The 18,871-nt window shown below is 35.4% G+C and overlaps 2 protein-coding genes across 5 annotated transcripts in view; one reads left to right on the top strand and one right to left on the bottom strand.

Moving 5' to 3' along the window:
- Positions 1-2,138: 2,138 nt before the first annotated feature.
- On the bottom strand, positions 2,139-17,813 carry TBX2 (T-box transcription factor 2). Its single transcript, XM_075589632.1, has 7 exons — positions 16,729-17,813; positions 14,895-15,162; positions 10,664-10,810; positions 8,500-8,576; positions 8,102-8,271; positions 5,555-6,144; positions 2,139-3,758 (listed from the first exon to the last, which is right to left on the bottom strand). The coding sequence occupies exons 1-7, from the start codon at positions 17,091-17,093 to the stop codon at positions 3,309-3,311; spliced, it is 2,067 nt and encodes a 688-aa protein (XP_075445747.1). The 5' UTR covers positions 17,094-17,813; the 3' UTR covers positions 2,139-3,308.
- The window catches only part of LOC142489230 (uncharacterized), a 138,033-nt gene continuing 136,378 nt past the window's right edge, over positions 17,217-18,871 (top strand). The window contains exon 1 of one of the 4 annotated variants that reach the window (XM_075589637.1): positions 17,217-18,508. The gene's annotated coding sequence lies outside the window, so the exon portion shown is untranslated. The remainder of the gene's footprint in view (positions 18,509-18,871) is intronic. The other 3 variants (XM_075589635.1, XM_075589636.1, XM_075589633.1) reach the window with 3 other exon arrangements.

Here is an 18,871-nt window from a genome sequence, read left to right as displayed (position 1 = left end):
TTATACTCTCTTTGAATTCTTTGTATTTTATCCCTCTTATTTTCCAGTCTGTTGTATTCTTTGCCAACCTTAAAGTTGTTTTGCTATTAGGTACAATCACTTATATACTATTTGTATTTAAGGGTAATTGGGGATGATGTATCAATGTAAATTTGAAGCAAAATTGATGAAAATTGCATACTTTTTATCTTGCATCTCTATGAGTCAATGTATTAAGATCTTTGCTCCAAGCTTTGAACAGTGTGCGTCAGCGGGCAATTTGGGTAGTGTCAATAGGAGTTACATGATGCACAGATTTTAATGAGATGTATCAAACGTTGCATCTCTGTATTTGCGCAAAAGGAATCTGCTATGCCCAGTATGACGCAAACACAAGCAGAAAATGGAACACAGTGTCAAAGCAAACTTCTATATGCACTTTCTTTACATTAATACATCCCCCCGTGTATCAAGGCAAACATTGGAATGTACCAAAGATGTAATTGAAATCAATTACATTTTTTCCTTCATTAATCTGATTGTTTTGCCCTAGAATTGCACAACCTTTGCCTTGATACACCTCCCTTACTGTTTTTGGCTATAATCAAGCTTATCATCCTTGTTTTCCTTAAGTGATTTTCACAATCTCAAGAAATCAAAATATCTATTTCTGTAATATACATTACAACTAGAGAATGAGAATGAACTAGAGAATGAGTATGTTTAATATTTTCTTAAATTTATACATGTAAGCAAAATAGTGCCACTATTTCATGTGGATTTAAACATTGTGATGGTAGGGTTTAAATGTTTTAGAACAACACCAACAACACTTTTTTTTGTTTACTTTATATTAAATTAAATATAGAACCATAATATTGTATAAATCTATTTTGTTTTTCTTCACTGGCCTATTCTTAGCCTGGTATCTGATGTGGATTAATAATTTTTACAAAGTAATGTTTCCGACTTCATTTCTCTTAGACATACATTACAACATGAGATGTACTGTATTTGGTACATTTTGAAAACAAATCATATGTTTCCTTTATCCCCAAAATAGAGGAAACACTTGAAAATTACACGTAAGCTGCCCCGTGCAAAAAAAACATATCCTGCCTAAGGGTTCATTTTGTCATCATTCTTACTAGGAATAATCAAGTAAGGAATACTTGGAAGTACTTTAGTGGATTGGAAACCGAATCCACTGTCTCTTCATATAAAAGTGTTACTATATTTTACATAGCAATAATATAAAACGGATGTTTATATGCATGGAAGCATTTTAATTTTTCCTGGTCGAAATTAAATGCAGGCATCAACGATTTATAACAGATTCCCTACACATCCTCTAATTGAAAATAATAACTAACATATACAAAACTGGCCAGGACTCAATACAGGAACCATGTCTGGGATGCATGTTATTTTCGAAGGTTCTAAATTTACTCAATCCATGCATGACCAAAAGTTATACTTTAGCGGTTGGTTTATTTCGGGATAGGATATTGATATTTTCTGAAATACCTTATGCAGAATGCATGAAAAAGCAGCATTGCAACTTTTTTACATGGAAATGTGTAAGACTTTTTGTAGGTACAGATGTGACACAGCATTTGTCAAAGTTTCAGGCTGCAAAACGTTATCAAAACCTACTACCACCATTTATTAAAACAAAAAGAACTCATAGCACGCAAATGTGTAATGTGTCAAAATATTACTCGGTTAGATCTGGTGCTATTTTATTCTCCAGTTATGCAGTCAAAAGACCCAAAAATGTTTACTTGATTTTTCTAAATTTATATTGAACTACTTGTTCAGTTCCTGTACCTAAAATGTTTTTCATTGTTGTAATCTGTTAAAAAGTAGCTACAATTACTATTGCCGACGAAATCCAAAATGTGATGACATCATTCGAAATATAGTTGGTAGCATCAATATTTATTTGTACCCACCAAAGTAAGACAAATATGTTTTTCGTAAACCTTGAACAAGGAAAATACCAATGATGTAATGTATATTTGTAATAGTGGACGGTTTACACATTTTTAAGCGGTATGTTAACAGAAATTGATAAAAAAAATAAAAACATGAACACAGAATAAAATAGATACCCATGGATCAACCATTCATAAGGTCAATAAGGACAAGAAACAATGTTATTTCAATGTTTTTTATTGAAAGATGTGAGAAGTCTTCAAAAAAAATGAACAGATAGATACCCGAATAACCAGCACATTTCAAATCATGTATTTAAAAAAAAATATATATATATAGCACAGTTTGTGATAATTAAACTTTTATTGTATTGGAGTGAAAACAAAAACCTGAGGTTTATTCCTGCATTTTCTACCCCGCTCTGTAAATTACATAGTGGATTTATTTTTCGTTTAAAGTCCTTTAAAAACGTAATATTTTCTGAATGTAACAATGGCACATGATTGTCCTAAACAACAGGCGGGATAAACAATATTAAAAACACAGTTAAAGAAACCATATCTCCTTCAATCACAAAGAGCTAAATAGGTTTTCATTTACAATATATATGTATCATGTAAATTGAAGGAAAAAAAAGAGAAAATGAAATGCATTGAATTAATCTCTAAATATTATGTACACACCATGTACAACTCTGAATAAATTAATACCAATTTGCATATTTTGGGATCATTATAGCTTATTTACACAAATTACTATTTTTCATAAATATCTCTGGCACACAGGTAGATAAGCACCTAATAGTGTACCAGCTTTCTGATTTGGTGAACTATGCCGTTTAATGTGTGAGTTTAGCTAAGGATAGCATCTTTTGTCAATGCAACATTAGTTTTATGTATTTTTTGTAATTATTTTGTATTCACAATCCGATTAGCTTTACTTCATATCTGGCTAGTGTTTGCAAGAGTCAATTTTAAACAAACCCCCTATAACCACCCTTTCAAGAAGAATTCTAAGGAATGTCTTTCTACCCTCTGTCCCATCATCTCTTACATTGAGTCTTTGCATTCTTAGGCCATTACTCCTGTTGTGAATAAAAGGGGTGATCCTTCACAATAGCACTATTATAATATGAGTTCTTGATGTCCCTATAAAGACTGTTCTCAATCCATGTTGTGAAGATGTATCCTTTTATTTCTACATTGAATAAAACGTATTTTTATTTCATTCTTCTCAAACCTTCATACTTGGTGGGGTTTCAGTGTGTGGTTATAGGAGTACAAGTTTCTTCTTTGATCGCTGCCCCTTTTCAATAAATAGTTATACTGTGCTGTACAAAATCCCAGTGCTTTTCAGCCCTTGTGGCTCAGGTGAATGGCAGCATCTGCCAGTCACTTTGCTGTCTCCCTGCCAGGCGAGACCTCTCTCTGGCTTTCCAAACCACTGACCAGTCTCTGGATGTTCTGCAACTCATTTATTGAATCCTTCATTGAAGTCTTGGGGGAGAGGGAATTTGAGTGGGACCTATGGGTGCTACTTTTGTGGACCGCAGTATCTGGGATGGGGCTGGATTCCCTACTGCTGCCAGGTTTGGAACTCTCTGAGCCAGGATTGAGGCTAGCTGGCAATCCAGTGGTCAGGAGGTTAGTGCTGGGAGGAATGGTCACTGGGATTTGGTATGGGTTAAAGCGAAGTCGAGGCCGAGTGCTGCTGAGGAATGGGTTCCTTGACATAGTGCTGGCAGCGCTGCTCACTGGCATGGCAGAAGCTGCTGCCGCAGCTGCAGCCATGTATGTATAAGGATAAGGAAACAGCCCTCCAAAAGTGGGCATTGGAATCCCCTAGAAAAGAGAAGACAGACATTAATATTTATTTACACACCCTTAATGGGACTTCTATTTCTAGAAACACCGTGCAAACACAGGTAAGAACAGGTGTGACAGAAAGGAACACACATAAATAAGCATGACTGCATTCTGTAAACCTCATAATATCGTTAAAATGTAAAAAATATATACATTTGCCTTTTATTAATGTTTTACATAACTGTTGCTCTGTTTGGGACAGAAGGGGTAGGGTCTGAATAAGCGATGGCACAGAGATAGTACATAATACTCCTTGCTGCATTACACCCCCCGCCCCTCAATTGCTTTCGAAAGTTTGCCTTCCTTTAAAAAAAACTATCTTTCTTTTCTCAATCAAATTAAGTCTTTGTACTTAAATGCACCGACTTCTTTGTACTTTCAAATCTGAAAATCATTTGTTTACTATGAAGTATTTCTAATTTATGAAAATGTATGTATTATATACACAGTGCATTCGAGGACATAATAAAATAGGTAACTATAAAAGTCTGATTTTTTTTCTTAAGTGCTAACTACGTTAAAATATATTTGCATACGAATATTATACTATGTAACTATGTAATATTACTGTTGCCACTTGAAAAGTGTCTAATTTGTCAAAATAAGAAGCTAATAGTCAATTCATGATCTCTAGTGAAAAAATATATATATTAATACGACATGGATGTGCTTTACCCCTTATAATTCTTACATTAGTACATGCTATGCCTAAGAGGTGCTAATATTTTTATTGTTCACTTTTTAAAACTTTTAAAATCAAATATTCCTTCATTGGTACTCAATATTAGAGGCAACTCATACCAGCGCTCATACAGCACTAATCAACATCTCTATGTGAAGGTTAGTTAATATTATCCTCTGGGGTTTCATTAAAAAGTCTACCACAAAAAGGTCGGGTAAAACAACTATAACAAATTTATTTTATGATCCTGCGAATACTTTGAAATTCCAAAGGAAGAATAAACTACTAAATAATACATTCTTCTTGTGTGTGTGTGTATATATGTACATATACACACACACACACACACATACACACACACACACACACACGTGTGTGATTATTACTGTCAGCATGCAGAGCATGATACTATTTTAATTTAATAATGCATACTGAAATACAGCAATCAAGGCTTATACAAGAAAAAAGATGCAAGTAAATTGTTTTCTACTGTTATAAAATAAAAAGTTGATGCTATTTATTGCCATATGTGGATTAGGATACAAATGTAATCAAAATATTACTCCAAATTAAAGTAGATTATATGAACTCAGGTATCCAGTAACAGAGATTTTCCAGTCTTACTCTGGCTAGAGTTAGCAGAGTCGGCTGAACAGTTCATTTTGACTTGATCCGAAATTGAATCCTACATCAATAAGACCACCAGGTCCATTTCTAAGAGACAGTGAAAATGCCGAAAGATATTTGAAAACTCGGTATCAAGTTCACTCAACTAGAAAATCAAAAGGTTACAAAACGCCTGTTTGCCAAAGACTTAAATTGAGCTCTATTTCTACTGCAAATGGAGAAAGACTGTCAACCTCGATTTACATCACTCATTCAAGAAAAAGGACATTTTATTTGTATTTTAGCTATTTCTAAAGGACAGTGTGGGTATAGTGCAAGAATGTATTTTTGTTGTGATCAAGCTACTTTGTAAATCTGTTCTGCAATGTAAAAAAAAGTCCATGAAGCAGGAGCTAAGAACACAATGTTACAACAGCAAAACATTGTTATCTTATTTAAAGAAATAATACAGTTAGTGTCTTACCTGAGAGGCCAGCATGTGCTGGGAAAGGTGAAAGGGGAAAGGGGTAGCTGCCCCTGCTGCCGCTTGGACTGAGGCTAAAGCTCCATTTTCCAGACCGCTACCTGATGTCATAGAGGCCAATAAATGTCCCATACCCATGGCTGAGAAAGCCCCGGGAGCCATTGCAAATTGTCCTGGATGGATGAAGAAGGGCTGTCCGGCATTCAAGGGGTTGAAAAACTGCTGCCCGTGTAGGCCAGACAGAGCTAAACTCTGCAAGTGACTGGCACTCAAGTGTGGTGGGCTTTCAGTCTGTACCATCAGAGGTGAAAAGGTCTCTTTACTTAAACTTCCACACTCAGCATCCTTTTTGGATTCCTCTTTCCTTCTGCTCTCCAGTTTGTCCTTCTCTGAGCTCCGGGCACTGAATAAACTCTCACTGTCCTTGCGGGATACAAGTAGCTCTGTTTTCTTCTCGGGGCTGGGTTTCTCCTTGACTCTTTCTTCCAGCCTGGGGCTGCTGGGTGTAGATGCACCTGGGCTGTTTCTTCTTGCAGATTTCACTTCACGCCTTTCTAGCTCTTGATCGCTGTCTACACTGAATTTCTCGTCTAAAAAAAATACAAATTGCATTTTAATGCCACCGTGTACATAATCCAAGAGCAGGGGGATATGATTCCATATCACTATACTAGTGATATGTTTGCTGCCTAATGACTTTGCTGGTTGCTCCCTAATGGCAGATGGAAAAACATGCTTTAACATTTCAGTATATCAAATGAATTTAATCTATGAACGTGTATAATAGGAAATGTATCTACAAACGTATAAAATATTCTGTTTCAAAGTATTTGTGTTAAAACTTTCACTATGTTCATTGATTACAGAATTAGGTTTTAAATAATGGTTATATTATTGCAATGAAAAGAAAACCGAATACGGACTATTTTCTTGTTCAATTTGTCTTTGTGGAGTGCATTCACTTCTTACACTGCATTCTGCTCTTGTGCCACCAGGCAGTGAACGGTTCATTCTTTCTATGTATATTCTTACTACAATCTTGTTTTTTGTTTTTTTGTATCTATTTTTTTCAACTTTTTATTTTTATTTATTTTATTAAACAACAACAGATAACATTACAGAATTTGGAAATATGCATATAACATTGGAGAGGGGGGTTGAGGGATACAAAAGGGGGAAAGCGAAAGTGGTGATGGAGGGTAGGTGGGCGGGGTGAATAAGGACATGGTGTATCTTTTTTTACGATCTTCGATTTTGCTGGAGTTTAAAGTGTAATATTCTAAATGCTCTCATCAAATCTTTTATTCTGAAGATAGATTTTAGCTAGAAAAGAATAAACTATCTGGTGATCAAAATACTAACTGTGGCATCATCTATAATGTAAACAGTATTAGATACCAGCTGAGTATAGTGTTAGTGTAGAAGAAAATATAAATATGTATGGAATTTAGACTTTGATAAGAATATTATTTTAGTGTTATTAATCAATTGTCCCCCAGAGTCCCTATAATGTTTTCCAGAAAATATAACTGAATCACATAGTTATTGCATTGTGTAGAACACAAAAGCCATATAAAGCATGCTACTGTATAAGATAAAGCACAGCTCTGTGTACCATGGTTTGTCGGTATTGGATATAAGATTAGGCCTCTTACATCTAGCACTTGCAATTTTATTTTCATGTTACAACCCGTTGATTTTTAGAAAGCGTTACATACTTAATTCGCTGGGATGTCCGGGTTATATTAAAATGATAAAGAAAAAACATTTCAATTGCGATTCCTCATGATATCGTGTAGGATAAATCAAAGTGCCATGTGTACAAAATACAATTGGATGTAAAACTCATGTTGCAGAAATGTAAGTTTTTTTAAAATTAAATATAACTTCCTTCTTGTGATGTTGCTTGCAACCTACGGGTGTTGCTTCAAGTTTGAACGATCCAATTTGTCACATTACCTTAAAAGAACACCATAAAGTTGGCTCATAGATACGTTAATGTGGAAAGTTTTACATATAACACAATACCATCTAAAGCAATCAAAACATTTTTAAATGAAATAGAATCGCTTATCTCTAAGTAAAAATCTATTTTAAATATGATATTTTTGATTCAATGCAAATTCAGTTTACAACGATGTTATGACAACTGCTGGAAATATTGTTTAACAAACGTGACTGTAAGATATTTAAATCTTATTGACAATAGTATTCACTATACAGTATGATCTGAACATGTTGCCAGGCTTTAAAATAAACAGTATACCCTATAATTCCCAGTGTCTAATACTGGTGAAAGACACCCTTTGAAAATAGAACTCCAGACTTCCATTTATGTGTTGCTGTTATAAGTATAGGTAGTAGTAGTAGTAGTAGTAGTAGTAGTAGTAGTAGTAGTAGTAGTAGTAGTAGTAATAGTAGTAGTAGTAACATTATAAGAATTATGGGTCAGTAGAGCTATAGCCTAGTTCTACAGTCTTTTCATGCAAAGCGCCGTATAATCATGGGTTTGACAGTACAAGATGCACTGGATACAACAGCAATTACCTCTATTACTGCGGTTTAGTCTTAGTGGACTCGGCTCAGTACTCAGGGGAGAGTGCAGATTGTCCCTGCCTGAGGCAGGATCACAGGAAGAGGCATCAGATTCTACCCCATCTCTGTCTGCTTTGCATTGCTCTTCATACATCCGCAGGGAGGGAAGAGTCAACTGTTTCCTTATTATAAAAACAAACAATTAAGCACTGCATGCACCGATTATAACCATTATGAGACTAATGTCTGAAAGAAAGATTCCATAATCTAGAAAACACCTTTAAAATGCCCCCATGTATCTAACATCGCTGAAGCCACTATTATTACTTACTATGATAACTAAAATAGCAAGTTGCAAATCTAACCCCTTCTGTGATTGCATATTATAAATATCTATTTTGATTGCATACCTTTTTTCTCGTCTTCCATTGCCTGTGTCTCTAAATCCTTTAGCAAATGGATTATTATCAATTTTGAGCTGTGTGATCTGAGGGGGGGGGGGGGGTTAAAAGAATTAAAAAAAATGATTAATTTGTGAAAATCAGTCGAAATCCTACCACCCTCTTATTATTAAGTATTATTTAACCTCATCTGAGCCGGAGATATGATTACTCCTTTCAGCTCTTAGGTGCATGTGAAGCCTTTGCCACTGAGCAGGATAAAAGGATAAGAGAATTCAAAGACCATGCAGAACCGAAATAGTTAAAAGGTTACACACAATATAGTTCGCCCTTTTAGATTATATCTTTGTGAAATGGTACACACGGTTTAAATACTTCTTGACAAACTTCACATACATTTTAGCTAAATAAATATATTATAGTCTTTAATCCCTAAATAGTTCAAATAGTGAGTAGGCATGTGCCTTGCCTAGGTTCTCTTTCAAACAGTTTAGAATACACAGAGTCCATGGTTTAACACGCCACATGCTTTATTAAAAATGATGCTGAGGTTTGGCTTGAATTATTAATAGAGTTTTAATGATAGGAAGTTATTTTTCAGGGCCCCCAGGAGGAAAGATGGCGACTAAACATTGCTGTGTTGGTTAAAAGCTATTCTTATCTCTCACATAAGACTGATGGTGCAGGGGACATTAGGTCAATTAATAATTCATACTTTTGAAATATGTCCCCATCAGATGCCATCTTTAAAAATGCATGTCTGGTTTTCTTCATGTTATGTTTGTTCAAACAGATTTTTGTGGGTTTTTTTGCTTTTAAGTTATTTTCGAGAACCATTTTACTTTGCTATAACGCTCAGTGGAGGTATTTTTGCCCACAAGGAAACATAAAATACCTAGAACATTGTGTACATTTAAAAGTCATGATTTACCTAAATATGTATAATATCTTAACTTCAGGGATTATTGTTATTATCAATAATATTATCCATCTAAATTGTGTAATATATGTGTAGATTTTTTAAGGATAGATAGATTAGATAGATAGATAGATAGATAGATAGATAGATAGATAGATAGATAGATAGATAGATAGATAGATAGATAGATATACATTTTTTGTATTGTTATTATCATCGAAGACATACAATTCAGTAATATTATGTATTCAAGGATTTGTATACACCGAAAAAATTACAACTCCATGGCCTTTGGAATTAAAGTCATTATCTCTTACTTTAATAATCAGTTTAAAATATTATATTATGAAGTAGTTGTAGCTCGTATTATAAAATAATTGGAGAAGTTTTGTAAAAAAATAAATAAAAAGCACCTTCAGTATACCGAGTTAGATTGATTTAGCCATCAGAATTGAGGTTGTAATAAGAAAGCCAGTCTGCAAGTCGATGCACTGCCTATCAGCATTGGGTAGCTTGCGGCTCTGCTGCAGCATAAGTGTTCTTTAATCGATTGTGACTTTTTGCCATAAACTTTACGATTGAAACAAGCCCACCAGGACCCTCGGACAGATCTGTCAATTAGCATCAGCAGCAAAGGGTGAAGGTGTGTCTTGGGTTTTGGACACAACACATTTTTACATGCTCATGTTGGGGTGGCTTAATGACCATTGTATGGCATATACAAGCCAAAAAAAAAACAGCGAAAGCCAATTTAATATGTACATAGTTATGTTCACTCCCAGAGCACTGCATGGAAAACATGTCAATAGGATATTGGACTAATGCTTGAAATGGCAGAAAACCAACTTACTAAACGGGAAAGCCACATCATATATAACCACAACGTCTTAATTAGGGCATTCATATGTTTTTACACACACCATTTATTCTTTACTGTATACAATTACAATTGATGAAGGATATTAAAAATGTCCATCTAGCACAGTTCACATGAAAAAAATTGTTTTGTTTTCAAGGCTATAATTTGTGCTTGATTTCAAACCTAATTTTCAATACCAACAATCACACACATTTATTATGTCGTCACTAAAATGTAGAAAGCAATATTGCAACTGATAATAATTATTAATTTAAATGCATAATAATTATTTGTTGTACCATGTAAGGTATGCTAATAATGTTTGCGATGGTTTCCAGCGCATACTGTCGGTGTGTGCTTACTGTCTGATCTGAAAACAGAAAGCAATCTCTTACCTTATCGTTCTGATAAGCAGTGACTGCTATGAAATCTGTCTCTGGGAACACATATGTCCTGAAGGTGCTATATGGGAGCTTCAGAATATCGTTGGCTCTCACGATATGAAATCTGGGCTGGTATTTATGCATGGAATTGAGGATAGTCTGAAAATAAGCATTAAAAACTTCAAAACTCAAGAAAAGGCGCAATCATTGAGTTTATACCTGGCATTTGTTAGCACAGTGCAAATTCACAGATTTTGCAATATGTTATAGAGTAACCAAAAACACTCAACCTCTTTAGAGCAGTGAGCTGATGGCCCCTCCGACACTGAAGGAGTTAAATTTAACAGTCTCTGAAATATATAGTTAATATGGAACACGCTTCCTATCATATAGAGATTGGAGTTTTGGGACTTAAATATGATAATAGTTTATTGATTGAACATCACAATACAATCTAATTTGAAATTGTTTACGTTCAAACACATCATTTAATTCAGAGGGAGACATATTTGTGCATATACAGATATGTTCAATTTGCCTTACACAGACGGCAATGAGACCTGTAGACCTGTTTAAATAGGGTTTATACAAACGCAAAATGCCTGTGGTCAGAAAACATCACCTGTTTTGGTGTTACAAAATTCTATCCTTATATAATGAAAGTTTAAAATGATTGGGTGAAATAAATATGTTTAAACTGTCAGAAAACGAATCGATCTAAATAGTGTTATATCAATGAAAATCTAGGCGGACAAAAATGTTACAGTACTTCCCATCCAGGCGTGCAAACCCTTTTTGCTAAAAATCTATTCTGCTGGCTAGCACAATCTGGCTACAGATGGGCATTGTAATCAATGACGTTCTGTCCAATTTAATATGCCAGAATTCGGACTTCCAGAACGACAGATCTTAACCAAAGAGATGAAACCTTAGCAAATGCATTCATTAGATTATGTGAATATCTTAAAGACGTTAAGCTTTTGTGTGTGTTTTTCTCTACACTAAAAACATCATGTTTAGTATTAAAACACCAAGGCTCCATCAACTGAATATGTTTAGATATAGAATGCATATCTGCGTTTACACTTAAACATGCATGCGTGTATGTTTGGGATCAAAATACATACTCGTTGAAGCACGAACAGTTTGCTACAAATGTAGAATTGAAACTAATCCGCGTTGATGCCATCACTAATGCTTGGATTTAAAGCACAAACTAAAAACACTATCATAAGGGAAATGTATACAAATCTAACATGTGATAAATGTGGGTGAAACTGATAGCTCTGGTAATGTTTAAAAAGTACCGATTGGCTAGAAATATTTTGACTGTGCCTGGAAAGAAAATATTAGCATGAGCAACACATTGAAGAATATAAGAAAGGGCGAGGATTTATTTGCATGTGTACATTGACAAAACAGACACACAGTTATATATTGATTTGATAACCCTCAAAGTAATGGCTAATGCAACTCATTGATTTGCTTGCACCCTGAAGTCAGGGGGTTAATTAGGTGTACTGCAAGATTTTGACAAAATGTGAAGGAATAGAAAAAGCATATGAGCAATTGACTTCAGTAGAAAAATAACACAGGGATGATAAAAGACGGTGGATTTCTTTGCAGTCTACTTGAAACGTTCTGTGAGAAGTCTGGTGAGTTTATTACAACATAAGTGCAAAACTGGATCAAAACTTGAAGAACCGCTCTACCTTGAACACCTTATACAGGATAATTCAGCCATTGCAGTTTGAGTTAAAGCCCTGCACTAACTCTTCTTTTTGGCACATTTGAATACGCTGTGTGTTACTAGGAAACTATGTTTTAAAAAGTGCTTCATCCACAAAGTGTTTTTTTATGTTCTAGATAAATCAGTCATAGTGAATGAAACATTTTTCCATTCCAAGACTTAGAAGGGGAAAGGCCATTTCCCTGCACAAGCAGGTGAGTTTTCCGAGTGTATACACTGTACATGGGTGCTAAGACCTATTTACTTGGGTCTGGTGCTAACTGCCTGTCGAACTGATTGACTGCCAAGTAAAGTCAAGCAAGGTCTCTAAATCCTGTTAATTACCATATCAAAAAAGAACTGGATAACTTTCTCTTCTATCTACTGAATGCTTGTCAAAAGGCGGAGACAACGACTGTGTTTAACATTGATAGGCAAACAAATATTCTTTAATAAGATAACAGGAAGCTTCTAATTTATCTAGAAAGAAAGGGGGGTTTAAGAAAACCAAATGCAAAAAGTAAATAGTTAAGTTACTAGAAACAGCCCGAAAAGCTTTCCCACTGAAAACAAACATGTATTTCATGACAGCAGGGTTTTATTTCTAGGGGAAACTGCAAGTAGCCCAGCTAGTTAGTTTATTTTACTTCCTCTAAATCCATATGATTTGTGTTGTATGAAGTTTTTTTTACACATGCAGCAGTACTTTAACTATTTCCACTGTTGAAAGTGCCCAACCTTTCAGCTGTAAGCTTTGTGTCTTTAAGATGCACCTGTAGCCATGGCTACTTGTTTGGAGAGCACAATTTCATGGGCTGCCCTAACCCCACCTCTAAATTACACTTAAGGGATATTCGCCAAAAGTACTTAAAGACTGAAATAAATGGCCCCATATTTTCTCTTCTTCCTATGTCCGCCTCCACCACAAGTTAAGTGATCTAGGGAGACGCCAAGGGTCAGGGCTAAAGGGCTTACCCATTCACACTGAACCCCACTCAGACAGCCCTGTCTCCATGACCTCATTTCAGCAGCTTTGTTTAATCCTAAACATTTTTTTACAAGCTATCAGAGTTTCTTCTTACTAAGAACATTTTCTAACAGCATTTTTTTAAATGTATCAATGTTTGCACGTCTGCAAGCTCGCATTATAATTGTAATAAGAAAGAGTTTACAGAAGCCAAAGTTTTTAGAAAGAAGACCAATTACAATATTGTCAAAGTAAACAGTTATGACAATTGCTTGGCAGCACCCAGCTTTTATTTATTTCATAGGGAGGTCAACATTTCTGTATATATAGAATATAATGTTCTTGGTAGGTATATGGCAATATAATACCATAATAGTAATTGAACATCTAGCAGCCACTGGCTGCATTGGAATATTTTTCCCATTTTACCGTAGGAGGAAACTAAACAGAATTTTTATCAGTAGTCATGCCTCAGTTTACATCTTCTCCATGACATCGGCCATGTGTATGTATTATCTTCATATTCGACTCAAAATATACGAATGTTATATATATATATATATATATATATATATATATATATATATATATATATATATAGCATCTAACATTCGTATATTATACACAAATACACACACATATATAAATATTGATATTGATATATACTACATGTAACAAATAAAAAATCGTATGCTCATAATGGCATCGTTATTTTGCTAAATTTATATTAAAATATTCTTCAGATCGGGGATTTTACCTATAAAGAATAAAGATAAAAGGGCTGCAGCTTGTGCATTTCAGAAAATGAACACAAGATTTTTATTAATCTCTTAAGTGCCTACTTGAATTATATGGGAACCTGAAAACTCACGTTGGTTTTTTTTTATGCTGCCAAAATATACCGTATGACGAGTGGAACAGAGCATTCATTCTGTAAATAAATTGAAAAACTACGGGCAGGGATGTAGGTATTTCTGCAGGTTTCCTCAACTGAAAAATATATAATACTCCAGTTTTACAGCTTTGCGTTTTAACACTGTTAATGTTTTCACTTGTATTTATAATAGTCTTTTTTTAAATCATGTGCAAAGCAAGAATACAATGTATATGAAGCCACCAATGTAAGAAGAATTGTAAACTGCTTTGTGTGTCAATGTACACATATTAAAGAAAGGTGTCTACCTATTTTGCCAAGTTCAACATTTTATCAAAGATACATCCATGAACAATATTTATTCAGTTTAAATTTAGTTTAAGGCTTAGCATTTTACATTGCTTAATCTCTGTTTTTCCCAGTATACCATTTTAATTATAAACTCTTGAAGTTAGGAAATAGCATGCCCATAAACTTATTATATATTTATAACCGTGTCTGTGGACTGTACAATAACATGAATCTTTAATTGTTTCCATACTATCTACAATGATACAAATATATGTTGGTGCCAGTACATTCCTAATTCATATTGGAAGATGAAGGAAAATCGAATGCACTGGATGAAATAAACAATATTTAAGATGATCAAAGTTGTATAGTTAATACTTACAAAGCCATGCTTGTCTGAGATATTATTGGTGAGTTTCAGCTTGTGAAATGCAACAGGTTTGGCCATCCACTGCTCCCCGGTGGCAGGGCTATCAGGGTGAATATACATGCGCTTGGGCATCTCAGGGTCAGCTTTGCCAGCCACCATCCAGCGAGAATTATGGAATTTATACCTACAGTCATCTGCTGCAACTATATCCATTAACAAAATGTACTTGGCCTTTTTATCCAGGCCACTCACTCTGACTTTAAATGGAGGGAACATTCTCCTGTTAGGAAAAAAAAGAGTACATTTATTTTCATAAAAAAGTTTTTAAAAAAATGCTTAAACTGATTTAGCAGTAAATTGCCACACATTGGGCATATGTAACGTTGTCATTTAAGGCATAAACACATTTAAAGGGTACAAACAGATATGAACCATGATTACCACTGAGTTGAATTAGATTGTGATATTTGTAAATTGTTCTGAATACAGTTTATAATACAATTTCTTAATTTGGGCCTTCCCGTCTAACCCAAGAAACATATTTTTTTTTCTAAATTAGCTAATACATGGGAATTAAACTCATTTTGATGACATCCATAGATTAAACATGTGAGCTCTGTCTAAGCGTACCTACATTAAACGTCCCTTTAGATCTTGCAAACGTAACATTCTTTAAACTTCAGGATTGCTTCTTTGTTATCTAGTAATACTATGTAGTCAGTATTTTGGCTGTGTGGCCATTTAATTTTGCTTTGTAAGATTACTTTTTATTCTATACTATAGTTTAGGGACCAATGAAAAAACGCAAAAATTGTCAAAGCCATAATTTATAATTGACTTAATCCGGGTGATCTGTATATATTCACAGGAGATCTGAGATTGTTTTCTGGCAAAAACAAGCTCAGATGTCCACGGTATGGAATCAATGCCAAAAAGCTTTCAAACGTGCAATCGCATTAACTTGCAACATAAATAAGTATTCGTGAAAAATTACTTTTAAAATGACAATATCTTCATAGATGCTATATGTTTAAAATGCTGTTTCAGTAGTTAAATACACAAATGAGTCTCAAACATGGGAATCATACCATTCAGTTGTGTGACCTGATAGTAACATCTGTGTTGAACATTGCAACTTGCTCATACAATCTCTGAAAAAATCAATCTCACCAAAAGTACTGTATTATTTAGAAAAATACTAACCATTGAAGTATTTTTCTATGCATTACAAATACAAACATAGAAACGTGTTGCCTCTCTCCAATTTTTAATACTAATAATATTTATAAACAAAAATAAGTTGTTTTTAAATAAATGAAACACGAATATAAAATGCACTGCTTAATTCCAAGGACGGCTGCTGATATAATTTGGCCAGAGATTTTCTGCATTCCAAATATAATAAAGGAGGAGAAAATAATCTGCCACATTTATGCATGGCTAAACTCATGTTTTATTTTGCAGTGTATTCATTTCAGTTGTTATGCCTGTTTTCAATTCGTCGCCGCTTTAAAATAAATATGTGTAATGCCTCTTTATTTCTTCTCTTTTTTTCAATGCACCTTGCTATTATAATTCTCCCCAATGTTAGTAATAGTGCTACTAACCAGCAGAACCACACTAACATATTTATAAATAATATTAATCGATATTACCACACTGCCATATCAGATTGTTTCACAATGTGACTGACGAGTTTACCTATTATTTTCCAATTATTCCTTAGATCATTTTTTTCTGGCAATTTAGTTTCACTAAAACAAAGCATCCCATCTAATTTGTTATTGCACATTTACTTGATCATCTAAAAGATCCCTCTTCTTTGCATAAGGGGATGCCACCTCACCTTCCTGACTTGGTGATCACCATCTCTGTGCCTAGTTTGTGAAACTGGTCCCAAAGCTCCTTGGCTTCCAGGTTCACTTTGGGGTCGTCCTCCACCTCCTCCTCAGGCTCCAAGCTTTTGAGCGAGCGCAAATGAGCCGCTTGGTGGTGATGTCCAAGGGCTGAGACGTGGAGAGCAGCTTCTGCGGCTCCAGCCAAGCTGGGGTCCGTGAGGGGTTTGCCCAGAGCAGCCGGAGGCAGAGCCAGAGCCGGGAAGAAGGAAGGCTGAGCCGCTGCTAGGAAAGCAGACATGGGGAAATCTGCTGGTCTGGGAGCGTGAAAAGGGTGATACGCCATCGCAGTCCCCGGGAAAGCTGGATCTCTCATCAGTGCATCCACAAATCCAGGAGAGAAAATCGTAGCTTCCAAAGAAATACTTTTTTTATCTTTAAAAAAAAAAAAAAAAAAAAAGGCTTGGGTCTTTTTTTGTGTGGTGGTGTTAGAAAGTCTCAGTGTAAAATATCACAGTCCTTGTGCGAGATCTTCAATACATCTATGTCTATATATTTTTGTCTCACTTGATCAAACAAATCGGCGAAACAGAAAGTTCTTCCCAGAAACAGCTATTTTTCTTTCCCTTTTTTGTTGTTGTTGGAAACCTTAAAAAAAATATCCCAAAACAATAACAATTATAAGCTATGGAAATAAAGTCTCAGCGAAGCTGGTCATATTGTAGGATCTGAGTTGAAATGGTTAGATCTTGTCGTGATCTCTGTAAAACTGTGACTATCTCACATGTCCTTCCTGCTCTGATCCCCTTGCTAATGAGCCAAGCCCCCTTGATTGCTGATTTTACGCTTTTTGGACCAATTGTGGATCTCCATAGGCGTGGTTTGACAGCTCAGGCCAAGATCTGGATGAGAAAAGGGGGTCGAGAAAAAAAGGAAGGTGTCGGAAGCATCAGCAGTAAGAAAACATGTCAACAGAGTAAAATATTAACCAATGACAGAAGGAAAGAGCTAGAAATCCCCACCCACTGAAAAAGCTCCGTGCTGCTGACCGGGATGAGTCAGATTTCCCTGCCGGCTGAGTGAGCTCCTCCAGCGGAGTGAATTGCTGACTGAAGCCCCCGGGTGGAGCAAGTGGGGTGCAGTCCATAGAAACCCATGAAAACCACAGGAGAGCCACATCCAAACCGCACTCTTAAGTGCAAAGCCATCTACTTTCCAGGCCTCTCTTAATATATGTATATATATTTATATATATTCTCGGTAAATCTAAAATTGTTTCATTAAACAGTATTTAAGTAGCTACATCAAAAGAATTGTTTTGTTTTGTAGATCTATAGAAGGTTTACGCAGGAAAGTTGTAAGGGGATAACACATTCCATGTCCCTGTGCAAGCTGCAATGTTCATAGGAGAGAAGTTTGGAACGAAATAGACTCAGCCTTGTGCTTAGGAGCAGGATGCATGCAAACTGGATAGAGGTGGGGCCCACCGTGCATTAAGTTGCTTTTATGAAAACTCCATGGACTGGCAGACACTGCAAGAAATCTGAGGCAGAGCAGAGTTGTTGGCAGTGTATAGTTTCTCTCTCAAATATCCCTGTTGTGTTTGGGTACACCACTCCTGCTGTGTATAGGGGGACTGCAAGAGAAGGACTGCTCTGTGCACTTTGAGGCATCGCCGCTTTAAATACAACCCCCGAGGTCATTTGCACAGTTCAGTTAGGAAAGAAGCATTCTTCAGATGGGAAGCAGGCACAAGTGAATGGATTTCCAGAATATTAAGGCAAAACTGGGGTGAGTGATGGCCATCCTTGTCAGCTAACTATTTTAGCTATCCACTTACTATAACATTACTTAATTATATTACACTGCAATAGAGAATATTCTTTTATCTTTACTATATTTACGCACATATTCTAAAATGAATCACCCACACCATATTTCTCGTGTGTATATTTTCCAGAGTAGGGTGAAAAGTGCAGCATTTGCAGCTTGCTTAATTCCTCTCTGATGAGTTTTGTTTTCTTCATTAGAGCATAGGAAGAGTTTCAGGCAACTCTCCAGTAAGAAAAAAAAAGAGGATTTATTTACATAAGGGACTTTTGTGATACACTTTACGGGAAATAATGAGAGGTTCGTCTTTCATAGAGAACAAAG

The sequence above is a fragment of the Ascaphus truei genome, chromosome 3, assembly GCF_040206685.1.
Source record: "Ascaphus truei isolate aAscTru1 chromosome 3, aAscTru1.hap1, whole genome shotgun sequence".
In the NCBI taxonomy this organism is placed as follows: domain Eukaryota; kingdom Metazoa; phylum Chordata; class Amphibia; order Anura; family Ascaphidae; genus Ascaphus; species Ascaphus truei.
This window is presented reverse-complemented; position numbering and strand designations above follow the sequence as displayed.

Coding starts and splice junctions, on each gene's coding strand:
- TBX2 (XM_075589632.1), bottom strand. CDS start 17,093: ATGAGAGATCCAGCTTTCCCGGGGACTGCGATGGCGTATCACCCTTTT. Junction 15,163..16,728: donor GTGATCACCAAGTCAGGAAG/GTGAGGTGGCAT, acceptor TTTTCCTAACAG/GAGAATGTTCCCTCCATTTA. Junction 6,145..8,101: donor ACTAAACCGCAGTAATAGAG/GTAATTGCTGTT, acceptor TATTTTTTTTAG/ACGAGAAATTCAGTGTAGAC.